The sequence below is a fragment of the Ovis canadensis genome, chromosome 14 (genome assembly GCF_042477335.2).
Source record: "Ovis canadensis isolate MfBH-ARS-UI-01 breed Bighorn chromosome 14, ARS-UI_OviCan_v2, whole genome shotgun sequence".
Lineage (NCBI taxonomy): Eukaryota > Metazoa > Chordata > Mammalia > Artiodactyla > Bovidae > Ovis > Ovis canadensis.
In genome coordinates, this window is record NC_091258.1 from 77,451,565 (window position 1) to 77,469,005 (window position 17,441).

Sequence of the window (17,441 nt, forward strand, 5' to 3'; positions counted from 1 at the left end):
TTTTAAAAATATCCGTGTTTCTGTCGTCTCTTGAAAATTTGGAACATCTGGCAGTGCGGTGTCCCGCTCCCTACACGGGGAGAATTGCCTGCAACAAAGTAGCAATGACCTGTGCTCTGAGCACTCCCCCCGTGGCGGGTCCGGGGCGGAGGCGGCCCTTACACACCCAAGCCCTGAACCAGATGCCTGTAGAGTCTGAGATGGTACTGGGATGCTTTTTCAGCCTAGGAATGCTTGGGGACCACCCTGGAATAACCATAGTCTTTCCCAGGAGAAGCAGACCTGGAGAGCAATGGCAGGAAAAGGTCAAGGGGAACAAGTCTCTATCAGAGGGCATCTCAGATTGCCCATTCATCAGCGTGTTCACCGTCCTCACCTTCATCACCACCATCTTCATCACCACCTTCATCATTATCCTCGCCATCACCCTCATCCTCACCACCTTCATCCTCACCCTCACCCTCACCATCATCACCACCTTCATCACCACCTTCATCACCGCCTTCATCCTCACCACCTTCATCCTCACCCTCACCCTCACCCTCACCATGATCACCACCTTCATCACCACCTTCATCCTCACCACCTTCATCCTCACCCTCACCCTCACCCTCACCATGATCACCACCTTCATCACCACCTTCATCCTCACCACCTTCATCCTCACCCTCACCCTCACCCTCACCATGATCACCACCTTCATCACCACCTTCATCCTCACCACCTTCATCCTCACCCTCACCCTCACCATCATCACCACCTTCATCACCGCCTTCATCCTCACCACCTTCATCCTCACCCTCACCCTCACCATCATCACCACCTTCATCACCACCTTCATCCTCACCACCTTCATCCTCACCCTCACCCTCACCATCATCACCACCTTCATCACCACCTTCATCACCGCCTTCATCCTCACCACCTTCATCCTCACCATTATCACCAGCTTCATCCTCACCCTCACCCTCACCATCACCATGATCACCACCTTCATCACCACCCTCATCCTCACCATCTTCATCCTCACCATTATCACCAGCTTCATCCTCACCAGCTTCATCCTCACCCTCACCCTCACCATCACCATGATCACCACCTCCATCCTCACCTTCATCACCACCCTCATCCTCACCACCCTCATCCTCACCACCTCCATCCTCACCCTCACCCTCAACAGCCACTATTACCCCCCGCCCTCCTCACCCTCACCGTCCCCATCGCATCATCACCAGGGGCAGACCCGTAACTATCGCCGCTGTCATTACCGTCCTGACCGCCACCCCCCAGCCACCACCATCACCACCTCTGTTATTTTTCCTCCCTGGTCAGGAGATGGGCAACTGCCCCCCAGGCCTTTCTCACCAATCTGCAGCAAAATATTGGGGCCATGTGGGTGGAGCACCACCACCCCTTCCTCTGCCCCCCCAGCCCACCTCATCTCGGTACTTCAAGAGAGGCCAGGTATGGGACCCCAGGGAGCAAAACCTAGCCCAGCTCCAAAGGTGCAGGGGAACGCCTAGGACAGTTTCCTGGGAACCTAACTTCAGCAGTGACCGGCTGGCTAGTGGTGTTGAAGTGGCCGGGTCACCCCTGCTTCCGCCTGTATCAGTGTGACATCAGCTGTTCCCTGTTACGACTCAGCAGGCATAGTGGCTGGAAACATACTTTATGAACTGTAAAATGAATGGCAAGGGTCAAGGTGACCCTCGCACACATGGAAGCAATGATTCATCAGTTTAGAGAGGTTCTTTAACACATGGGAGGCATCCGTATAAAGATGGGAAAGTGAAAGTGAAGTCGCTCAGTCGTGTCCGACTCTTTGCGACCCTGTGGACTGTGGCCTACCAGGCTCCTCTGTCCATGGGATTCTCCAGGCAAGAGTACTGGAGTGGGTTGCCATTTCCTGATCGAACCCAGGTCTCCTGCATTGGAGGCAGATGCTTTAACTTCTGAGCCACCAGGAAAGCCTATAAAGATGGGAGGGATCCCCAAATACATGAGCGGGGTTGTTGTTCAAGTGGGAAGAATCCTTCTACGCTTACAAAGACATGTGGGTACACACTCCGCTGTGGTCTGTACACAGTCACGCGGGTACGCACTCCGCTGTGGTCTGTACACAGACCTGTGGGTACTCACTCCGGAGTGGTCTATACACATAGGGAGGTTTGTGTAGAGAAGCTGTGTCCTTATACTGACTTGAGTGGGAGGTTTTTCACCCAAATGGGTTACAGGTGAGAATTCGCTCATAGCAGTGATGAATTTTACCGATGCAACAGACCACTCTTGGTAAGTGATCTTTATTTGTAAAACGCTGTGCAAATACTGGCGACCTAGATACGAAGGTTCTTCCTGAAGATAAAGGGATCGTGGAGCTGTAGGGTGATGCGACAGTACGCGCGGCCCTCTGCTGATGTCGCTGTTCAGCCCAGCCCTGCCGGGTGCCTCCGGGAGCGAGGCGGTGCAGAGCGCGGGCCGCAGGTGGCGGCGGCCCCAGAGGGCGGGGGGCGCGGGGCGCCGGGCTCGAGCTGCCGCAGTGCGCCCCGCGGCCGCCAGGGGCAGCACCGGGCCCGCCCGGCCGCGCCGCCCCCCTCCTCCCCCAATCTCCGCCCCCCACCCCCTCCCTCCCCCCTCGCGCTCCCCCGAGCCCCGAGCCCCGCCAGACCCCGCTCAGCCCGCGCCCGGCTCCGCAGCCCCGGCGCCCGCAGCCCCGGCGTCGGCCCCGCGGAGCCTTCCCCCGGGGGCCATGGGGGCGCCCCCGGGCTACCGACCCTCGGCTTGGGTCCATTTGCTCCATCAGCTGCCCCGCGCCGACTTCCAGCTCCGACCGGTGCCCAGCGCCTTCGCGCCCCAAGAGCGAGAATACCAGCAGGTGGGAGCGGCCAGGGGGGTCTGTGGGGCGGGGGCTCCAAAGCTGCTGGGTCCCGCGGGAGAAGGGCCTGGGGACCGATTCCTGTGTTCCCTGGGGGTGGGGGCCGGGCCCGGACTTTGGGGTACCGGAGGGAGCAGGAGCGTGGTTACCCGTAGCTGGAGGCTCCCCTGGGATGGGCGCAGGGAGCCAGACCCCCTAGCTCCTTAAATAAGGTGGGGGCTTGGGCCTGGGCCCCAGGGTCCCAAAGGAGGGAGGGGACGAGGGGGCCCGTGGATTCCCGGGTCTCAGAGAGGATGCCCGGGAAGCTGGCCTCCTGGGTCGTCATCAGAGGGGTCCACCGCGTCCTAAAGGATGACCCTTCCCTCCTGGCATCGGGGCAGTCCAGTTAAACACGTCCCAGTTCAGGCGGGACCCAGGAGACAGGCGCTGGCATGGTGGAGGGGAAGAGGCTGGGGGTTGCCGCGCTTCTGGGACCGAATCGAAGCCTGAAATGGGGCAGAGGGTGTGAGGGGTCTTAGGGCCAGAGCTGGAAAAACCACTTGGAGGTGCTGGGAGAGGAGACCTCCAGCCAGTCCCGGGACGGGAGGGGCGGGAAAGGGGGGCTGGGGACGAGGTTCGGTTTGGGGGCCAGAGGGTGGGGCCGGTTTGGAGCCTTCAGGAAACCGGGGTCACTGGGGAAGGGGGCCCAGCCTGGGTCACGCTCCACTCGGGGCGAAAGAACGGGGTCCCCTGACCCAGTTTAATTCAAGTCCTTGACTTTGAGATTAATGAGCAAGGCTTGGCTGAGCTGGGGGCGGGGCGGGGGTGGGGAGGATGGTGGAGCCTCGGGTGGGTCCCAGGCTCTGCCTGTGAGGTCTGGACCTCTCGATCGGTCCTGGGAAGCTCCCAGGACAGGGGGCTGGGGCTTGGCAGCCTTCGGAAGGGGCGGTGGGGGGGGGGGGGGTCCCAGGAAAGCGGAGCGGGGATGAGTGCTGTGTTCTGAGCTATTTGGGTCATGGCTGGACTGAGCTGGCGGTAAGCAGCTCCTCCCCGCCGGCTCCCCGCCACCCTCTCCCCAGCACGCGGCGACCGCCGGCCACGCGCCCACGGCCTCTGGCTTGCCCAGCCCGGTCCATGGACACCTGCTTACGATCAAGCAGACCTGCCCACGCCGGTGCCCACTTGGCCACCGCCAGAGGCACTCGGGGAGACCCACTGCGCCCCGCTGTCGACATTCAGGGTGACAGCGCTGGGACCCACAGGCAGGAGGGGACATCGCCCCCTAGGGAGAGCATCCTGAGGGCACAGCGGGGAAGATAGTCAGGGGCTGGGCGCCACTGTGCTGGGGGGACACACTCACACCCAGCCAGACACACATTCGCACACATGCATTCACACACAAACACACTCACATATGCACACATATGCACCCATATTCAGGCCTCCCAGGTGGCGCCAGTGGTAAAGGAACCACCTGCAATGCCGGAGGCGTGAGACAGGGGCTCAGTCCCTGGGTCAGGAAGATCCCCTGGAGGAGGGCATGGCAATCCCCTCCAGGATTCTTGCTGGAGAATCCCACGGATGGAGGAGCCTGGCAGGCTACGGTCTGGGGTCACACAGAGCTGGACACAACTGAGCGACTTAGCAAGCAAGCACACCCATATACAGATACACATTCTTGCAAGAGTCACACATGCACACATATATATCACTCACATATGCACACACTCAGACGCTCGTGTCCACACAGACACACTGACACCTACATTCATATACTACCTCTCTCTCTCTCACACACACACACACACACACCCTACCACCACCAGAGACTACTCACAGATTCAAGGACTTGGGCTCAGAATCGCACAAGTGCACACAGATCACCCCCTCAAGCCTGCAGAAGCAGGCGCTCCCACAGAGACACACATGCACACTCACCTACACGCCCAGCACGCACACCCCAGCGTGAGAACAAGGCAGAGCCAGGACTCAGCACTTGTGAGTCCAGAAGTCTGGGTGTGCTGCGGCTGTGGCCCCCCATGCGCTGTGTGGCTGAAGGGAAAGCGCAGACCCTCTCTGGGCTTCTGGGCAGAGCCCAGAACGGCGCCCCGTTGTTGTGCAAGGCTCTTTGGGCTGGAAGCACGGCTCCTCTCCCCACGTCTGTCCTCCCACCTTTGACTCTGTCTCCATCTCTCTCTTTCCTCTGAGTCGCTCCTTCCCCCACCCCGCCCCATCCTGAGTCTCCCCCACCCTGCCTTTCTCTCCCCCCAGCCTGCTCGGCCCTCACACTCTCAGCCTCCCCGTCCCCATCTCTGAGTCGTGTGCACACTGTCAGGGAGGCTGTCACGCTCTCCCCCCTGAGGCCCTGGGTGACAGACTCACTGCAGTGGGTGTGCAGAGCTCAGCCTTGGGGGAGAGTGAGCAAGCAGGGAGTGGGGAGGGCCAGCGGGAGGAGGGAGGAGGAAGCCTGCCACCCCCAGCCTCAGACACACCACCAGGATCCCACACCCCCCCATCCCAGCCCCCTGATCCCCCACGGTTCCAGGGTCCAGGTCTCTCCATGTCCTCGGATGGGGCTTCGTCCCAACTACCTGGTTTCTGTGGGAAGGAAACCGAGCCTCAGAGAGGGGATGGGCCCTCTGAAGGTCACACAGCCTTTGGAGGGCAGAGCGGAACTGGAACCCAAGACCCAGGCCTCTCAACTGGAAGTGCCCTCCAACCTTAAGTTGCACAGCCCCAGCACAGACCTGAAAACCACGGGGTGGGCTTGCCACTCATGTCGCCAGGATGCCCGCCACCTGCACTGAGATCTCGGACCCAGTGCATCCAGCCACTTGGGGAGGGCGCACAGAGCCCCTCTGACGCCCTGTCACCCCCCTCCTTCCCCAGGCCCTGTTGCTGGTGGTGGCCTTGGCAGGCCTGGGCTTGGGCCTGAGCCTCATTTTCATTGCTGTCTACCTCATCCGCTTCTGCTGCTGCCGGCCCCCTGAGCCTCCCGGGGCCAAGAGCCCCCCGCCCGGGGGAGGCTGTGTCACCTGGAACTGCATCGCTGCCCTTCTCGTCGGCTGGTAATGGGGCCCCAGGGTGGGCGGGAAGGGGGACAGGGCTCCCCAAGCTCTCTATCAGCAGCCTTCCTGGTGGTATCCCAGCAGGGAGACTTGCTCTCCCATTCGATGGATGGAGAAACTGAGGCCGGGACAGGAGACATGACTTCCCTGGCAGGATGGGGTAGGGGCTGAAGGCTGGGCAGTCAGACTGCTGGGGTTGCTGTCTCTGAGTGGAATAGCTGTGTGCCCTGCGGGAGTGGTATAACTCCTCCAGGCCTCAGTTTCCACATCTCTAGAATGGGCACTGTTGACACACCCACCTCCCAGTTGTGGTGAGAGTGAGTGAAATGTTCAGTGCCTGGTCCCCAGCTGGGATTGGTAAACGTGAACTAGTGATGTCACTCGTTAACTCATTGATGCATTCATTCAGCAGTTATTTCCTGAGTATCTACAACAGTACCAGGGGAGCCTGACCGAGCCAGACAGGAGCCCTGCCCTCATGGAGCCAGGGATGGCCCCGTCAGGGACGGTAGAGGGATGTCTGTGATCCCGGAGCAGACCCACGCTGGCCTGACTCCTTCCCACAGTGACCTCGCTGGACTCGAGTTGTCACGACCAGTTCCGAAGAGGGAGGCTCAGAGAGAAGCAACTTCTCAAGGCCGCCTGGGCCGCGTGGCAGGGTGCAGATTCAGACCAAAAGCCCCTAGGAGCGCAGGGCCAGCAGAGCAGAGAGGGACAGGACGCCTGAGGAGACACTCTGTGCCCAGGGCTAGCTCTGAGCACGGCCCCTCCCGCAGGGCACCCCCTCCACCCAGGACAGACCAGGGCGCTCAAGATCTGCCCCTGGAGTGGGGGCTAGGGGCGGGCAAGGCGGCTGCGGCCAGAAAGATGGTTCTGCCACCCTACAAGGAGCCCCCCGTGCAGGGCTTTGGGGTGTGGGCAGAGGCGAGGGCTTCCTCCTCAGGCCCTCCAGAGTCAGGGTAGACTGGGGAGGTGGACAAAGGCCCCGCGGGGGAGCGGCACGGTGGCCCTGAGGCCTGGGAACAAGAGCAGCTTTGTGGGACCATGGACAATGGGTAGCGGCCGGTGTCCGATCCCAGGGCTGGGGGCGGGGCGCTGGGAGCCGTGAGGGCGTCTGGGCGTCCGGGCCTCCTCCGCCCCAGTGCGGCCCTGGCTCCCCTCCGCAAAGGGCCACAGTGCGTTGGGGGTGGGGGGAGATTGGAGACCGTATTCAGGCCCCACAATGGAGCTCTGTCTGCTGGCAACTGAGGTGAAGGGGGGGCGCCCTGCTTCTGGCCCATCGGCCCACATTCCCTTGCTTCCCTCCCAGCTGTCCAGACACTTGGGTCCCCAGGGGAGGGGGAAGGCTGGGAGCTCCAGGTTCCGGGACCCCCAGGAAGTGGTGGCTCCGTGGAACCCCCAGGAGGCAGGGCAGAGGATGGCTGGAGCCTGAAGGGACGGGTGCTGAGGCCCCTGGATGTTTGGGGGAAAGAATAGAGGGGCTGCGGGTGGAGGTGGCAGACCCCAGAGGTGAGAACTCCCCACTCGGGCTGGGCACAACAGGGGTTCACTCCGGGGAGGTGCGAGTTAAATCTGGGGGCCCCCTCCCCACCACCTCTCCACCCACCATTAGCATCACAATGACGTCCCTGGGCCGGGGGAGTGAGACCTTCTCCGTTACCTTGGCAACCGGTGGGGGCCAGGCTGGAGACGTTGCTTTCCCACGAAGGGCTGAACCAATGGGATGGGGTGGGAGATGCGATTGGGTGTGTGAGGCGGGGAACAGCCCCCGGGGTCCCAGGACCGTTTGTGATTTCCCGTCCCTCCTCCTCTTAGCGCTGGCATTGGCGTCGGTTTCTATGGCAACAGTGAGACCAGCGATGGGGTGTCCCAGCTCAGCTCTGCACTACTGCACGCCAACCACACGCTCACCGCCATTGACCACCTGGTGAGGAGGCCAGACACGGGCCAGACCCCAGGCCCGCACCCAGACTGCTTCCCCGCACCTGGCCAAAGGAACCCCGTCCCCGCCCCCAGGAAACAGGGTCTGAACTCAGAGCTGAGAGCCCAGGTTCAGAATGTCAGGTTCCAACATGCAGATCTCAGACTGTCCCCCCAGCGCTGACAGCCAGTCAGGGCTCCACGCATGGCAGCCTCAGAACCTCAGCCCAGATCTGGGACTAGAGACTCAAACCCAGACCCCCAGACTCACTGCATCCCCAGCCCTGGGCTTCAGTGCACAGCCCAGACCATTCAGACACTAAACACCAAGACCCTGCCCTCAGGGCAGATCCAGGCCAAGTGCGAGGTGGGAGGCCTGAACACTGAGATCCAGGACTCAGCCAGGAAGCCTCACTCTGACCCCCACGACTCCAGGCGCGAGCCCGAGACCCAGCCCGACCTCATACCTTAGACTTCATGTCCAGTTGCAGCCCTGGGCCGCAGAACCCAGACTTGCGACCCCAGGCTCAGTCCTAGGATGCCAGCTTCATCGCAGCCCTGGGGCTCACCTGCTCACCTCTCCGCCTCCTGAAAGAAGCCACAGAAGCACGCAGGCCAGACCACAGGCTCCTCCTTCGCTTCCCGCATCCTTGGATGCCCTAGCACCCGATCCCGGACAGCCAGCCCTGCTCACTCCTGCTTCACCCCCGCCACCCTGGCCCCTGCCCTCCCTCCCAGAGGACACCCTTCCCTGACTCCAGATGCCTCCCTTCTGCCCCTGTGCCCAGGTGCTAGAGATGGTGGAGAGGCTGGACAAGGCCGTGAGGACAGAGCTGACCACGCTGGAGGAGGTGCTGACGCAGCGCACAGAGCTGGTGGCCGCCGCCCGGGGCGCCCGGCGGCAGGCGGAAACCGTGGCCCAGCAGCTCCAGGGGCTGGCCTTCTGGCGGGGGGTGCCCCTGAGCCCCCTGCAGGTGGCCGAGAATGTGTCCTTCGTAGAGGAGTACAGGTGGGTGGCCTCTTTCCTGTCCTGGGTGGAGAAAATTAGGCAGGAGATGAGAACAGCAGAGGCTGGCAGTTTTTGGGGTGGGGGACGGTCATTCCAGGAAGGCCACATGGAGAAGGTAACATTTGAAGGAGGAGAGAGAACCAGTTATTAGGGTATCAGGCAGCCACTCATCCCAGCGGCCAGCACGGTGGAGTCCTCGTCGCTTCGTCCACTAGGAATGATTTCTTTGGTTCATCCAACACCTGGGGCCCTGACCAGACATCGGGGCAGAGAGACAGGGAAGACTTTTGTCCTGGATTCTGTGCTCCAGAGGGGAGGCAGACCTGGGTTGAAGCAGCCCATAATTTGGATGCCCACCGTGGGCATCAGACAAGCCTAGGTCCCAGTGAATTCAAGTTCTGGGTTGTGACCAAGTCCAGGGGCCACAGCTCCATTTCAGGGGGGCTGGGGGTAGGAGTGTAGACTTTGCCAGGGTGAGACAGACCCACCATCTACAAGAAATAGCTGTTGGATACCCCCAAGAATCTACCTGCAACGCCGGAGGTGCAGGAGACGTGGGTTTGATCCCTGAGCAGGGAAAATTTCCTGGAGGAGGGCATGGCAATACTCCAGTATTCGTGCCTGGAGAGTCCTTTGCACAGAGGAACCTGGGGGGCTACAGTCCATGGGGTCGCAAAGAGTCGGACATGACTGAGCAACTGCGCATGCGTGCCCGTGTGGTCATGCATGCATATAAGACTGTCTGGCACTCCGGAGTCCTTCAGGGGACTTGGCCGGTTCTCCCAGAGGGAAAATTTTGCTGTTCATGGAGGGTAAGGACAGAAGTGCCGCCTGTCCTGTACAGAAACCAGAGTGAGGCTGGAGCACGTGAGCTGTCAGTGGCCACATAGGGAACCTGGAGGTCAGCTGGTGCCACTGAGCCCAGCTTCCCCTTCCTGGAGACAGCCTGACCCTCCCACGGTCCGGGAAAGGAGTGCAACAGTCAGTCCCCACGGAGGTCCGAGCAGAGGCTGCCGCGGAGAAGGTGGCGGCTCCCTTGCCACTCTGCCCACGTGGGGACCTCTGAGAACGCTGCTGTTTATTGAGCGTCTCCCCTGGGCCAGCACTGCGCTGTAGCTTCACAGGCTTTGTCCTCTGCAGTGTCGATCATTAACTAACACTGAATTTGTTTAGGTGCGCCCATGTGCTCGGCACGCTCCTCGGTGCTCTCAGCCTTATGACAGCCTTAGAAAGTAGGCGCTGCTGTTCTCCCTGAGAGTTACCAGCAGGGAAACCGAGGCACAGAAGCTGTGGGCGGGCAGGAAGCGGAGGGGCTGGCATTGCGGCCCAGCCCATCTGCCCGCAGACACTGAGCCCTTGGGTTGTGCCCTGTGATGCTGGATGCAGGCCTGGGAACAAGTCCCGCTAAGACGCTGCAGCCTGGGGTGGAGAGGCTGGGGCCCCGAGAGGCCAGATCTCTGAGAGTGCCAGTCACAGGGCTTGTGCGTGGCATGGTGCGGGGGTGGTTATGGTGATCTGCCTGAGGCCCTGTGCTCTAAACGGCGATAGTGACCAGCCCCCTATGCACCCGTTTCAGAGATGAGCTTGGCTGAGGCCTGGAGACTGGGCATCAGGGAGAGCGCAGAGATCCAGGCAGAGGTGGCCCTCGTAGGGGTGCTGTCACCTGCTGCTGTGTCCCAGTCCGGGAGCCTGGACATCCGAAAGGCTGGGTTGACTGCTTCCGCCTCACCCCTGTTGCCCCCTCCCCAGGTGGCTGGCCTACGTCCTCCTGCTGCTCCTGGAGCTGCTGGTCTGTCTCTTCACCCTCCTGGGCCTGGCGAGGCAGAGCAAGTGGCTGGTGATCGTGTAAGTCCGGGTGGCCTTCCTGGCGGTGGGGAACATCACAGGGCGAGATCCCACAGCGCTCTTGTGAGAAGGGCCGCCGTCTTTCCAAGGCTCACACAGGTTTCATTCCCTTGTCCCACAAACCTCCAGAGAGTTCCTGGGGTGGGCGGGCACATAGGGACACAGAGCGGCCCAGGAGGGGCTGGGGCAGCAGACTATCCTTGTCGCAGGGAGTGCAAGAAAGTCCCAGAAAAGAAATAACAGTAATAATGCTTGTGCTGAGGACAGGGGTGATCACTGCCCCCTTTGGTTGCCATGACAACACCGAGAACAGAGGTGCTGTCAGAGGTCTGTGTGGCAGGCAGATGAGGGCAGAAGGCCCTTACGTGGTGCGTGGAATTAAGGACCACACTCTTACTGAAAGGTTCATTCTGTATGCCTGATACTCTTCTGGAACACTCGCATTGACCTTACGAAGAGGTCCTTCCTGTCTCCCCATTTAACAGAAATGGAGACTGGTGATCAGAGAGGTTGTTAGGTCACTTGCCCAGCGTTGCACAGCCAGAAAGTGCTGGAGCTGAGATTCCACCCAGGCCAGCCTATCCCACTCAGAGGAGCCCTTGTATCCTCTCTGGCCCTGAGGGGGCCCACGCTGGTGCCCACCACCATCCCCACGCTCCCCTCTGGGGTGAGCAGGCCTGCTATTCCATCCAGGCTCTCCTCTGAAGTTTGGAGAAGGTAAACATGGCGGGCGGTCTGGGACTTGGGGCCGGGCCTTCAATGTGACCCCCTGCAGGCACCCTTCTCACTCGCGGACCACCCTCCAATGATGATCCATGCCCCCGCAAAGAGAAAAAACAGGAGGCGATTTCAGCCCTGGAGCTGAGTCCACTCCTGGGCTGAGCTGGAGGCTGACCAATGGGTGAAGCTGAGAGCGAGCTCCTGCGGAATTCAGAGCTGGGAATTGGGGCCCCAGGCCGGGCAGTCACCTTCCCACGGTCCCACAGTTCGGAGCAAGGCGGGGGCAGACCTGGGCAGGAGCTGCCCGCACAGGGCCCTCTCACTGCCAACCCCCTGCCCCCCACCCCCCAGCAGGGCCAGATGTTCAGTTTGACGTCACCACCTACAGGCCCACCCTCTCCCTGCCCACTGCTCTGCCCCTAACTGTTATCCTTTTGGCTCCAGAGGTTGGTGGGGGAGGGGTGGGGCTGTGATATGATCTGGGATGGGAAGCTGTGAGGTGGGAGATTAGGAACCCCAGAACTCCAATCCCACCCCTCCTCCCTCACTACAGGATGACGGTGATGAGTCTCCTGGTTCTGGTCCTGAGCTGGGGCTCCATGGGCCTGGAGGCAGCCACAGCCGTGGTGAGCACCAGCGGTGGGGTGGGGTGGGGACAGGCACCTGTGCTCCAAGACTCCAGGGGCTGAAGGCCCCTGACTTCCAGACCTGGGGAGGAGGGGAACAGAGGCCTCAGATCCTGAGAGACAAGACTTGGGAGACAGGCTCACAGGTTCTTCGGCTTGAAGCCAGGGTCCTAGGTGCTGAGGGGCGGGGGGCCTGGACCCCCAGGTCTGAGGGAGGAGGAGGGTCTGAGGGGGGAGGAGGGGCTGGGAGCCTGGACCCCCGGGTCTGAGGGGGGAGGAGGGGCTGGGGGCCTGGACCCCCGGGTCTGAGGAGGAGGGGCTAGGGACCTGGACCCCCAGGTCTGAGGAGGAGGGGCTGGGGGCCTGGACCCCCGGGTCTGAGGGGGGAGGAGGGGCTGGGGGCCTGGACCCCCGGGTCTGAGGAGGAGAGGCTAGGGGCCTGAACCCCCGGGTCTGAGGGGGGAAGAGGGGCTGGGAGCCTGGACCCCTGGGTCTGAGGAAGGGGGCAGGGGCCTGGACCCGCGGGTCTGAGGAAGGGGGCGGGGCCTGGACCCTGAGGCACGTGAGGCGGGGGCGTGTCCGTCCGAGCCCCCTCTGTGCTGCTCTCAGGGCCTCAGTGACTTCTGCTCCAGTCCAGACAGCTACATCCTGAACCTGACCCAGGAGGAGACCGGCCTTGGCTCAGGTGATCACACCTCTGGGCGCACGCCCTGCATCCTCAGGCATCTACGCCTGGGGTGGGGTGGGGGTGCCAGCCCTGCCCAGTTCTGCCCAGCAGAAGCTCTCAGCACCTGCCCTGGCGAACTGGAAAAGAGGGAAGGGATAAAGACGCTGAGACAAGGGGTCAGGGAGAGGGGCGGGCTGGGCCACTTGGAGAAAGTGGGGAGCCCAGTTGGGTCAGCGCAGGTGCAGAAGCAGCGCTGTGGGGTGTTCAGAGCAGCGCGTTCTGGCTGTGGCTGCAGCAGAAGGGAGTCCCCTGGAGCAGAGGGAGTGGGGCCTCGGAGGGCTGGAGGGCTCGGAGGGCAAGGCCAGCGGGACCACAGGAGGGCCCTGAGCGGGGAGGGTGGAAAGTGTGGCCCTGCCCCGCCGCCTGTCCGCGGGAAGGATCCCGGGGCTCACGGCCTCCCCGGTCTTCCCTCCCGCTTCAGACATCCTGAACTACTATTTCCTCTGCAACCAGGCCGTCTCCAACCCCTTTCAACAGGTGAGGGATGCGGGCGAGGGAGCCGGGGGAGGAGGGTGCGCCTGGGGCCTGGATCTAGGGACCCCGGGGTGGGAGGGTCAACCGCTGGGCCCTCCTCCCTCCCTCCTTCTCGCAGAGGCTGACTCTGTCCCAGCGAGCTCTGGCCAACATTCACTCCCAGCTGCAGGGCCTGGAACGGGAAGCTGTGCCTCAGTTCCCTTCTGCGCAGGTCTGCGGGCCGGGGGCTCCCCCTGCACCCCAACTCCCAGGCGGGGAAGGGGGCGGGGGCCTGGAGCGGTGGGCGGGGTCTTAGAAAGAGGCGGGTCACCGGTTGTGGGCGGGGCCCGCCTAAGGGGAAGGCCGAGGGCTGTGGGTGGGGCCCCGGGGCGTGGGGCGGGCGGGGGCGGGGCCTGGATGTATGGGTGGAGTCTTAGGAAGGGGCGGGTCGGCGATGCGGGCGGGGCCCAGGGCGTGGGGCGGGCAGAGGGGCGTGGCCTGGTGTGGTGGGCGGAGCCCGGAGAGTTCCTGGAATAACAACCCCGTTCCCACCGCAGAAGTCTGTGCTGTCCTTGGAGGAGACGCTGAATGTAACAGAAGGGAGCTTCCACCAGTTGGTGGCACTGCTACATTGTCGTGGCCTGCACAAGGTGACCCCTGTCCCCTTCCCTAAGTTATGCTCCTAGGGGAGCCTCTGCCTGGACCTGGAAACCTAGGCCTCTCCATGTGGCTTCCTGTCCCTACCCTCCACAACCCTTCCTCCAGCAAGTCCTTCTGGACTCCAGGCACAGCTCACGCTAGCACCTCTGCTCTCGACGGCGGCAGAGCCTCTTCCCGCTCCCCACAGCAGCCCGCAGCCTAGCGAGCCTTTTAAACGCAATCTGATCTTCTTCCTCCGCTTAGAAACCTCCAGCAGTTCCCCCAGCCTGCGGATTACAGTCCTGGCTTCTCGCCTGACCTCCAGGGGCCCCTGTGGTTACCCCTGGCTGGTTTCCGGCCTCAGCCCTTTGCACCCCCATCCTCCCCGTCCCCCTCCCCCTCAGGGAGCGGCCATGGACCTCCCATCGCAGCGTTCCTTCCTTCCTGTACCATCTCTGCTGTAGCGGGGAGGGGAGGGGCACCCAGTACTGCTTTCCAAACCGCCGCTCTCATCTCCTCGTGGTCTGAAGTGACCTCCTGGGGCTTGGTTACCGAAGTTGCCCCGGCGCTTGGAGCAGCGCCTGGCACTGAGCAGGCCGTCTGTCATTCAGGCCAGTTCCTGCTGAATGACTGAGAGTCCGGCATTCAGGAATCGCTGGTTTGTAGCGATGACAGCTGTGCCAACCAGTGTTTCCTGACCAGGCATTACCGTGCAGGGGGAGGGCAGGTCTACGCCAGTTGTTTTGCTAAAGCCTTCTTCTCAGTGTTGTTCTAAGTCAGGGATTTTTGCCCCGGGGGACAGTTGGCAGTGTGTGGAGGCATCCTTGGGGGTCTCAGCCCCGGGAGAGAGTGCTGTGGGCAGAGGCCAGGGATGCACCCCCACCCCCCAACACACACACACACTGTGGAAAGTGTCCAGGACGAGCAGTCTGGCACCCAATAAGGGCCAAGCAGCAGCAGCCCTTAGCTGTAGCAGTGCCGAGCGTGCGTGGGGTGGTGGGTTCTCAGTGATGGACAGGAAGTCATGACTTGGGGTCGTGCCTGCGGGTGTGATAAATGACAGTGACCTCAGCACCTACTGTGCACTGAGCGCTTTCCGTGACAGGGGAGGAAGCTGTGGCACAGAGAGGCTGCGGGATTTTCTCAGTGAGGCACAGCCAGGTGGACGGTCTGGGCCGTGGGCACTGCCTGCTAAACCCTCCCGTCTCTCCCGCCCCAGGATTATGGCTCAGCCCTGCGCGGCCTGTGTGAAGACACCCTGGAAGGACTGCTCTTTCTGCTTCTCTTCTCCCTTCTGTCTGCTGGGGCCCTGGCCACCGTCCTCTGCAGCCTGCCCCGAGCTTGGGCCCTCTTCCCACCCAGGTCAGGAGGGGAGGGGCTGAAGTCCTGGGGGAGGGGATGGGGAGCACCATCGAGCCACTGCTGGGGACCGTGCCCTCACGGGTCCCCCTTCCTGCTTCTCTGCTACTCCCCTTGTTGCACCCCAGTGACGACTACGAGGACACAGACGATGATGACCCTTTCAACCCTCAGGTACCGGACCCCCTGGTCTGAGGGAGGAGGGGCTGGAGGCCTGGAGTCCTGGTCTGAGGGCACACATCGCCAAGCCCAGCTCCCTAATCATGCCCTCCCCTGCCCACATCTCCCTGGCAGGAATCCAAGCGCTTCGTGCAGTGGCAGTCATCAATCTGAGCCCTTTCTCCAGTCCAGACTGGAGCCTGGTCTCCGTGTCTGGTGAGTGTCTAGACTGACACCCCAGCTCCCAAGCCGGCCTCCAGCCCCTGACCGCACCTCCCTCCCACCTCCATCTGGTCCGTTTTTGCCTCTCTCTGCAGTTCCTTCCCCGGCTGCCGGAGAAGACCCCACTAACCCAGCCTTACTGGGCTCCCACCACTAACAACGCCCTGGCCACGGACACCTTAAACAGGACTGCCTCCCTGCCCTGCCCTTCTCCGTGTCCTTAGCCCTGGAAGTAAGCCTGGGGAGCAGGCCAGGGTCTGGGGGCTTGGTGGGGAGAGGGGAGAAAGCCAGCCCCGCCACCCCTCATCCCTGGAGGGATGAGAGTGCGCTCCGGCCCCTGCCACACCCCAGAAGACTTAGGGCCCCTGCTCTCCACTTGCAGCACCCAACCTGGGAATGGGCTGATTTGAAATAAAAGGGAAGACTTTATTTTACAAGCAGCTGGGTCCTTATTTCTCCCTGATCTGGCCTCACAGTTGGGGGTGGGGGTGGGCAGAGAGCCCATCACCTCTGCTCCCACCTGGCTTCCTGGCTCCCAGGTGCTTTTGCTCCCGTCTCGATGCTGCACCAAAAAAAAAACAACAACAATCCCCCCTCCCCAGCCCCCTATCTAAAGCAGCACAAATGTCCTGATACAGGAAGAGACGCAGATCCCTGGAACAGAAGACAGTCTAGAAATAGATCTCAGAGTGTGTGTGTGTATGACAGAAGACAGATTTCAAGTCAGGGCAAAAGGGACTGGTTTCAAAGGAATGCTGATATGATTAGCTCTCCATCTGGAAGGAAACAGTCCGCACACAATACAGGCAAAAAAATCCAAATGCAGACGAGTAAGGGGCTTCCCTGGTGGCTCAGATGGCGAAGAATCTGCCTGCAGTGTGGGAGACCTGAGTTCCATCCTTGGATCTGGAAGGTCCCCTGGAGGTAGGGCATGGCAGCCCGCTCCAGTGTTCCTGCCTGGGAGAATCCCATGGACGGAGGAGCCTGGCGGGCTACAGTCCATGGGGTTGCAGAGTCAGGCACGACTGAGTGACTAAGCATAGCACAGCACAAGGGGACAGAAGTATTTCAAGAGAAAGGAGGAGACTCTTGTATCTCTTAGTTGTAGAGGGAGGGCATTCAGTGAGATATCCTGAAGACAGAAACAAAAAAGTAACTTATTTGACAAATTGTGGAATGAGAAAAATACCATAAAGTCCAGAGGCAGATTGACAGTCTGGGGAAAATTTTTTAAAAAACAATGAAATAGATAATTCTTCATACATATAAGCTGCAAAGTTATATCCTCAAATCAAGAAAAAGACCACCCAACATAAAAATAAGCAAGGGAGAAGACCATTTAACAAAATGGAAATCCCAACACCAGGGGACAGACTAAAAGGCATTCAAACCCTGATGATTAGGAAGTGCACTTTAAAACTTTGGGCGTCTCCGGTGGCTCAGTGGTAAAGAATCTGCCTGCAGTGCAGGAGACCTGGGTTCGATCCCTGTCTCAGGAAGATCCCCTGGAGAAGGGAATGGCAACCTGCTCCAGTATTCTTGCCTGGAGACTCTCATGGACAGAGGAGCCTGGTGGACTATACAGTCCATGGGGTCACAAGAGAGTTGAACACAGTTGAGCAACTAAACAACAAGTTGCTGGTCTGGTGTGAATGTCCATCTGTGTCTCTGTGGGAACACTGATGGGGTTACTCCCAATGCTGAGTAGAGTACTAAGGGTCATGTCCTCTGTGGAAAATAAACCAAATGTTCTCTCTTGAAAAAAGCCCCAAGGGTTTCAGGTCAAGGCCTGTTGGCCCAGAGCACCAGATGCCCAATGAGGGGCCTGCCGGGGGGACTGCTC

General features: G+C 61.1%; 2 protein-coding genes across 3 annotated transcripts; both read left to right on the forward strand.

The window, feature by feature from the left end:
* The first annotated feature begins 104 nt into the window (after positions 1-104).
* LOC138419645 (hepatitis A virus cellular receptor 1-like) lies at positions 105-1,523 on the forward strand. The gene is made up of 2 exons (XM_069552488.1): positions 105-1,245; positions 1,432-1,523. Exons 1-2 carry the CDS (start codon positions 105-107, stop codon positions 1,521-1,523), a joined length of 1,233 nt encoding a protein of 410 aa, XP_069408589.1.
* A 1,167-nt stretch (positions 1,524-2,690) lies between these two features.
* TTYH1 (tweety family member 1) lies at positions 2,691-16,035 on the forward strand. Of its 2 annotated transcripts, XM_069549484.1 has the most exons (14): positions 2,691-2,872; positions 5,741-5,919; positions 7,735-7,846; positions 8,628-8,848; positions 10,598-10,693; positions 11,967-12,039; positions 12,649-12,724; positions 13,188-13,243; positions 13,359-13,451; positions 13,777-13,869; positions 15,078-15,220; positions 15,346-15,391; positions 15,512-15,592; positions 15,694-16,035. In XM_069549484.1, the coding sequence occupies exons 1-13, from the start codon at positions 2,747-2,749 to the stop codon at positions 15,548-15,550; spliced, it is 1,353 nt and encodes a 450-aa protein (XP_069405585.1). In that variant the 5' UTR covers positions 2,691-2,746; the 3' UTR covers positions 15,551-15,592; positions 15,694-16,035. The 2 variants fall into 2 exon arrangements, with proteins under 2 accessions (XP_069405585.1, XP_069405586.1); XM_069549485.1 differs by lacking the exon at positions 15,346-15,391 and having other exon boundaries at positions 2,697-2,872.
* The last annotated feature ends 1,406 nt before the right edge of the window (positions 16,036-17,441 follow it).

What these genes read in the sequence shown, in the direction of transcription:
- LOC138419645 (XM_069552488.1), top strand. Translation starts at nt 105, where the DNA reads ATGACCTGTGCTCTGAGCACTCCCCCCGTGGCGGGTCCGGGGCGGAGG. An exon ending in TCATCACCAGGGGCAGACCC is followed by an intron (nt 1,246 to 1,431) that starts GTAACTATCGCC and finishes CTGCCCCCCCAG; the next exon opens with CCCACCTCATCTCGGTACTT.
- TTYH1 (XM_069549485.1), top strand. Translation starts at nt 2,747, where the DNA reads ATGGGGGCGCCCCCGGGCTACCGACCCTCGGCTTGGGTCCATTTGCTC. An exon ending in CTCAGTTCCCTTCTGCGCAG is followed by an intron (nt 13,452 to 13,776) that starts GTCTGCGGGCCG and finishes TTCCCACCGCAG; the next exon opens with AAGTCTGTGCTGTCCTTGGA. An exon ending in ATTGTCGTGGCCTGCACAAG is followed by an intron (nt 13,870 to 15,077) that starts GTGACCCCTGTC and finishes CTCCCGCCCCAG; the next exon opens with GATTATGGCTCAGCCCTGCG.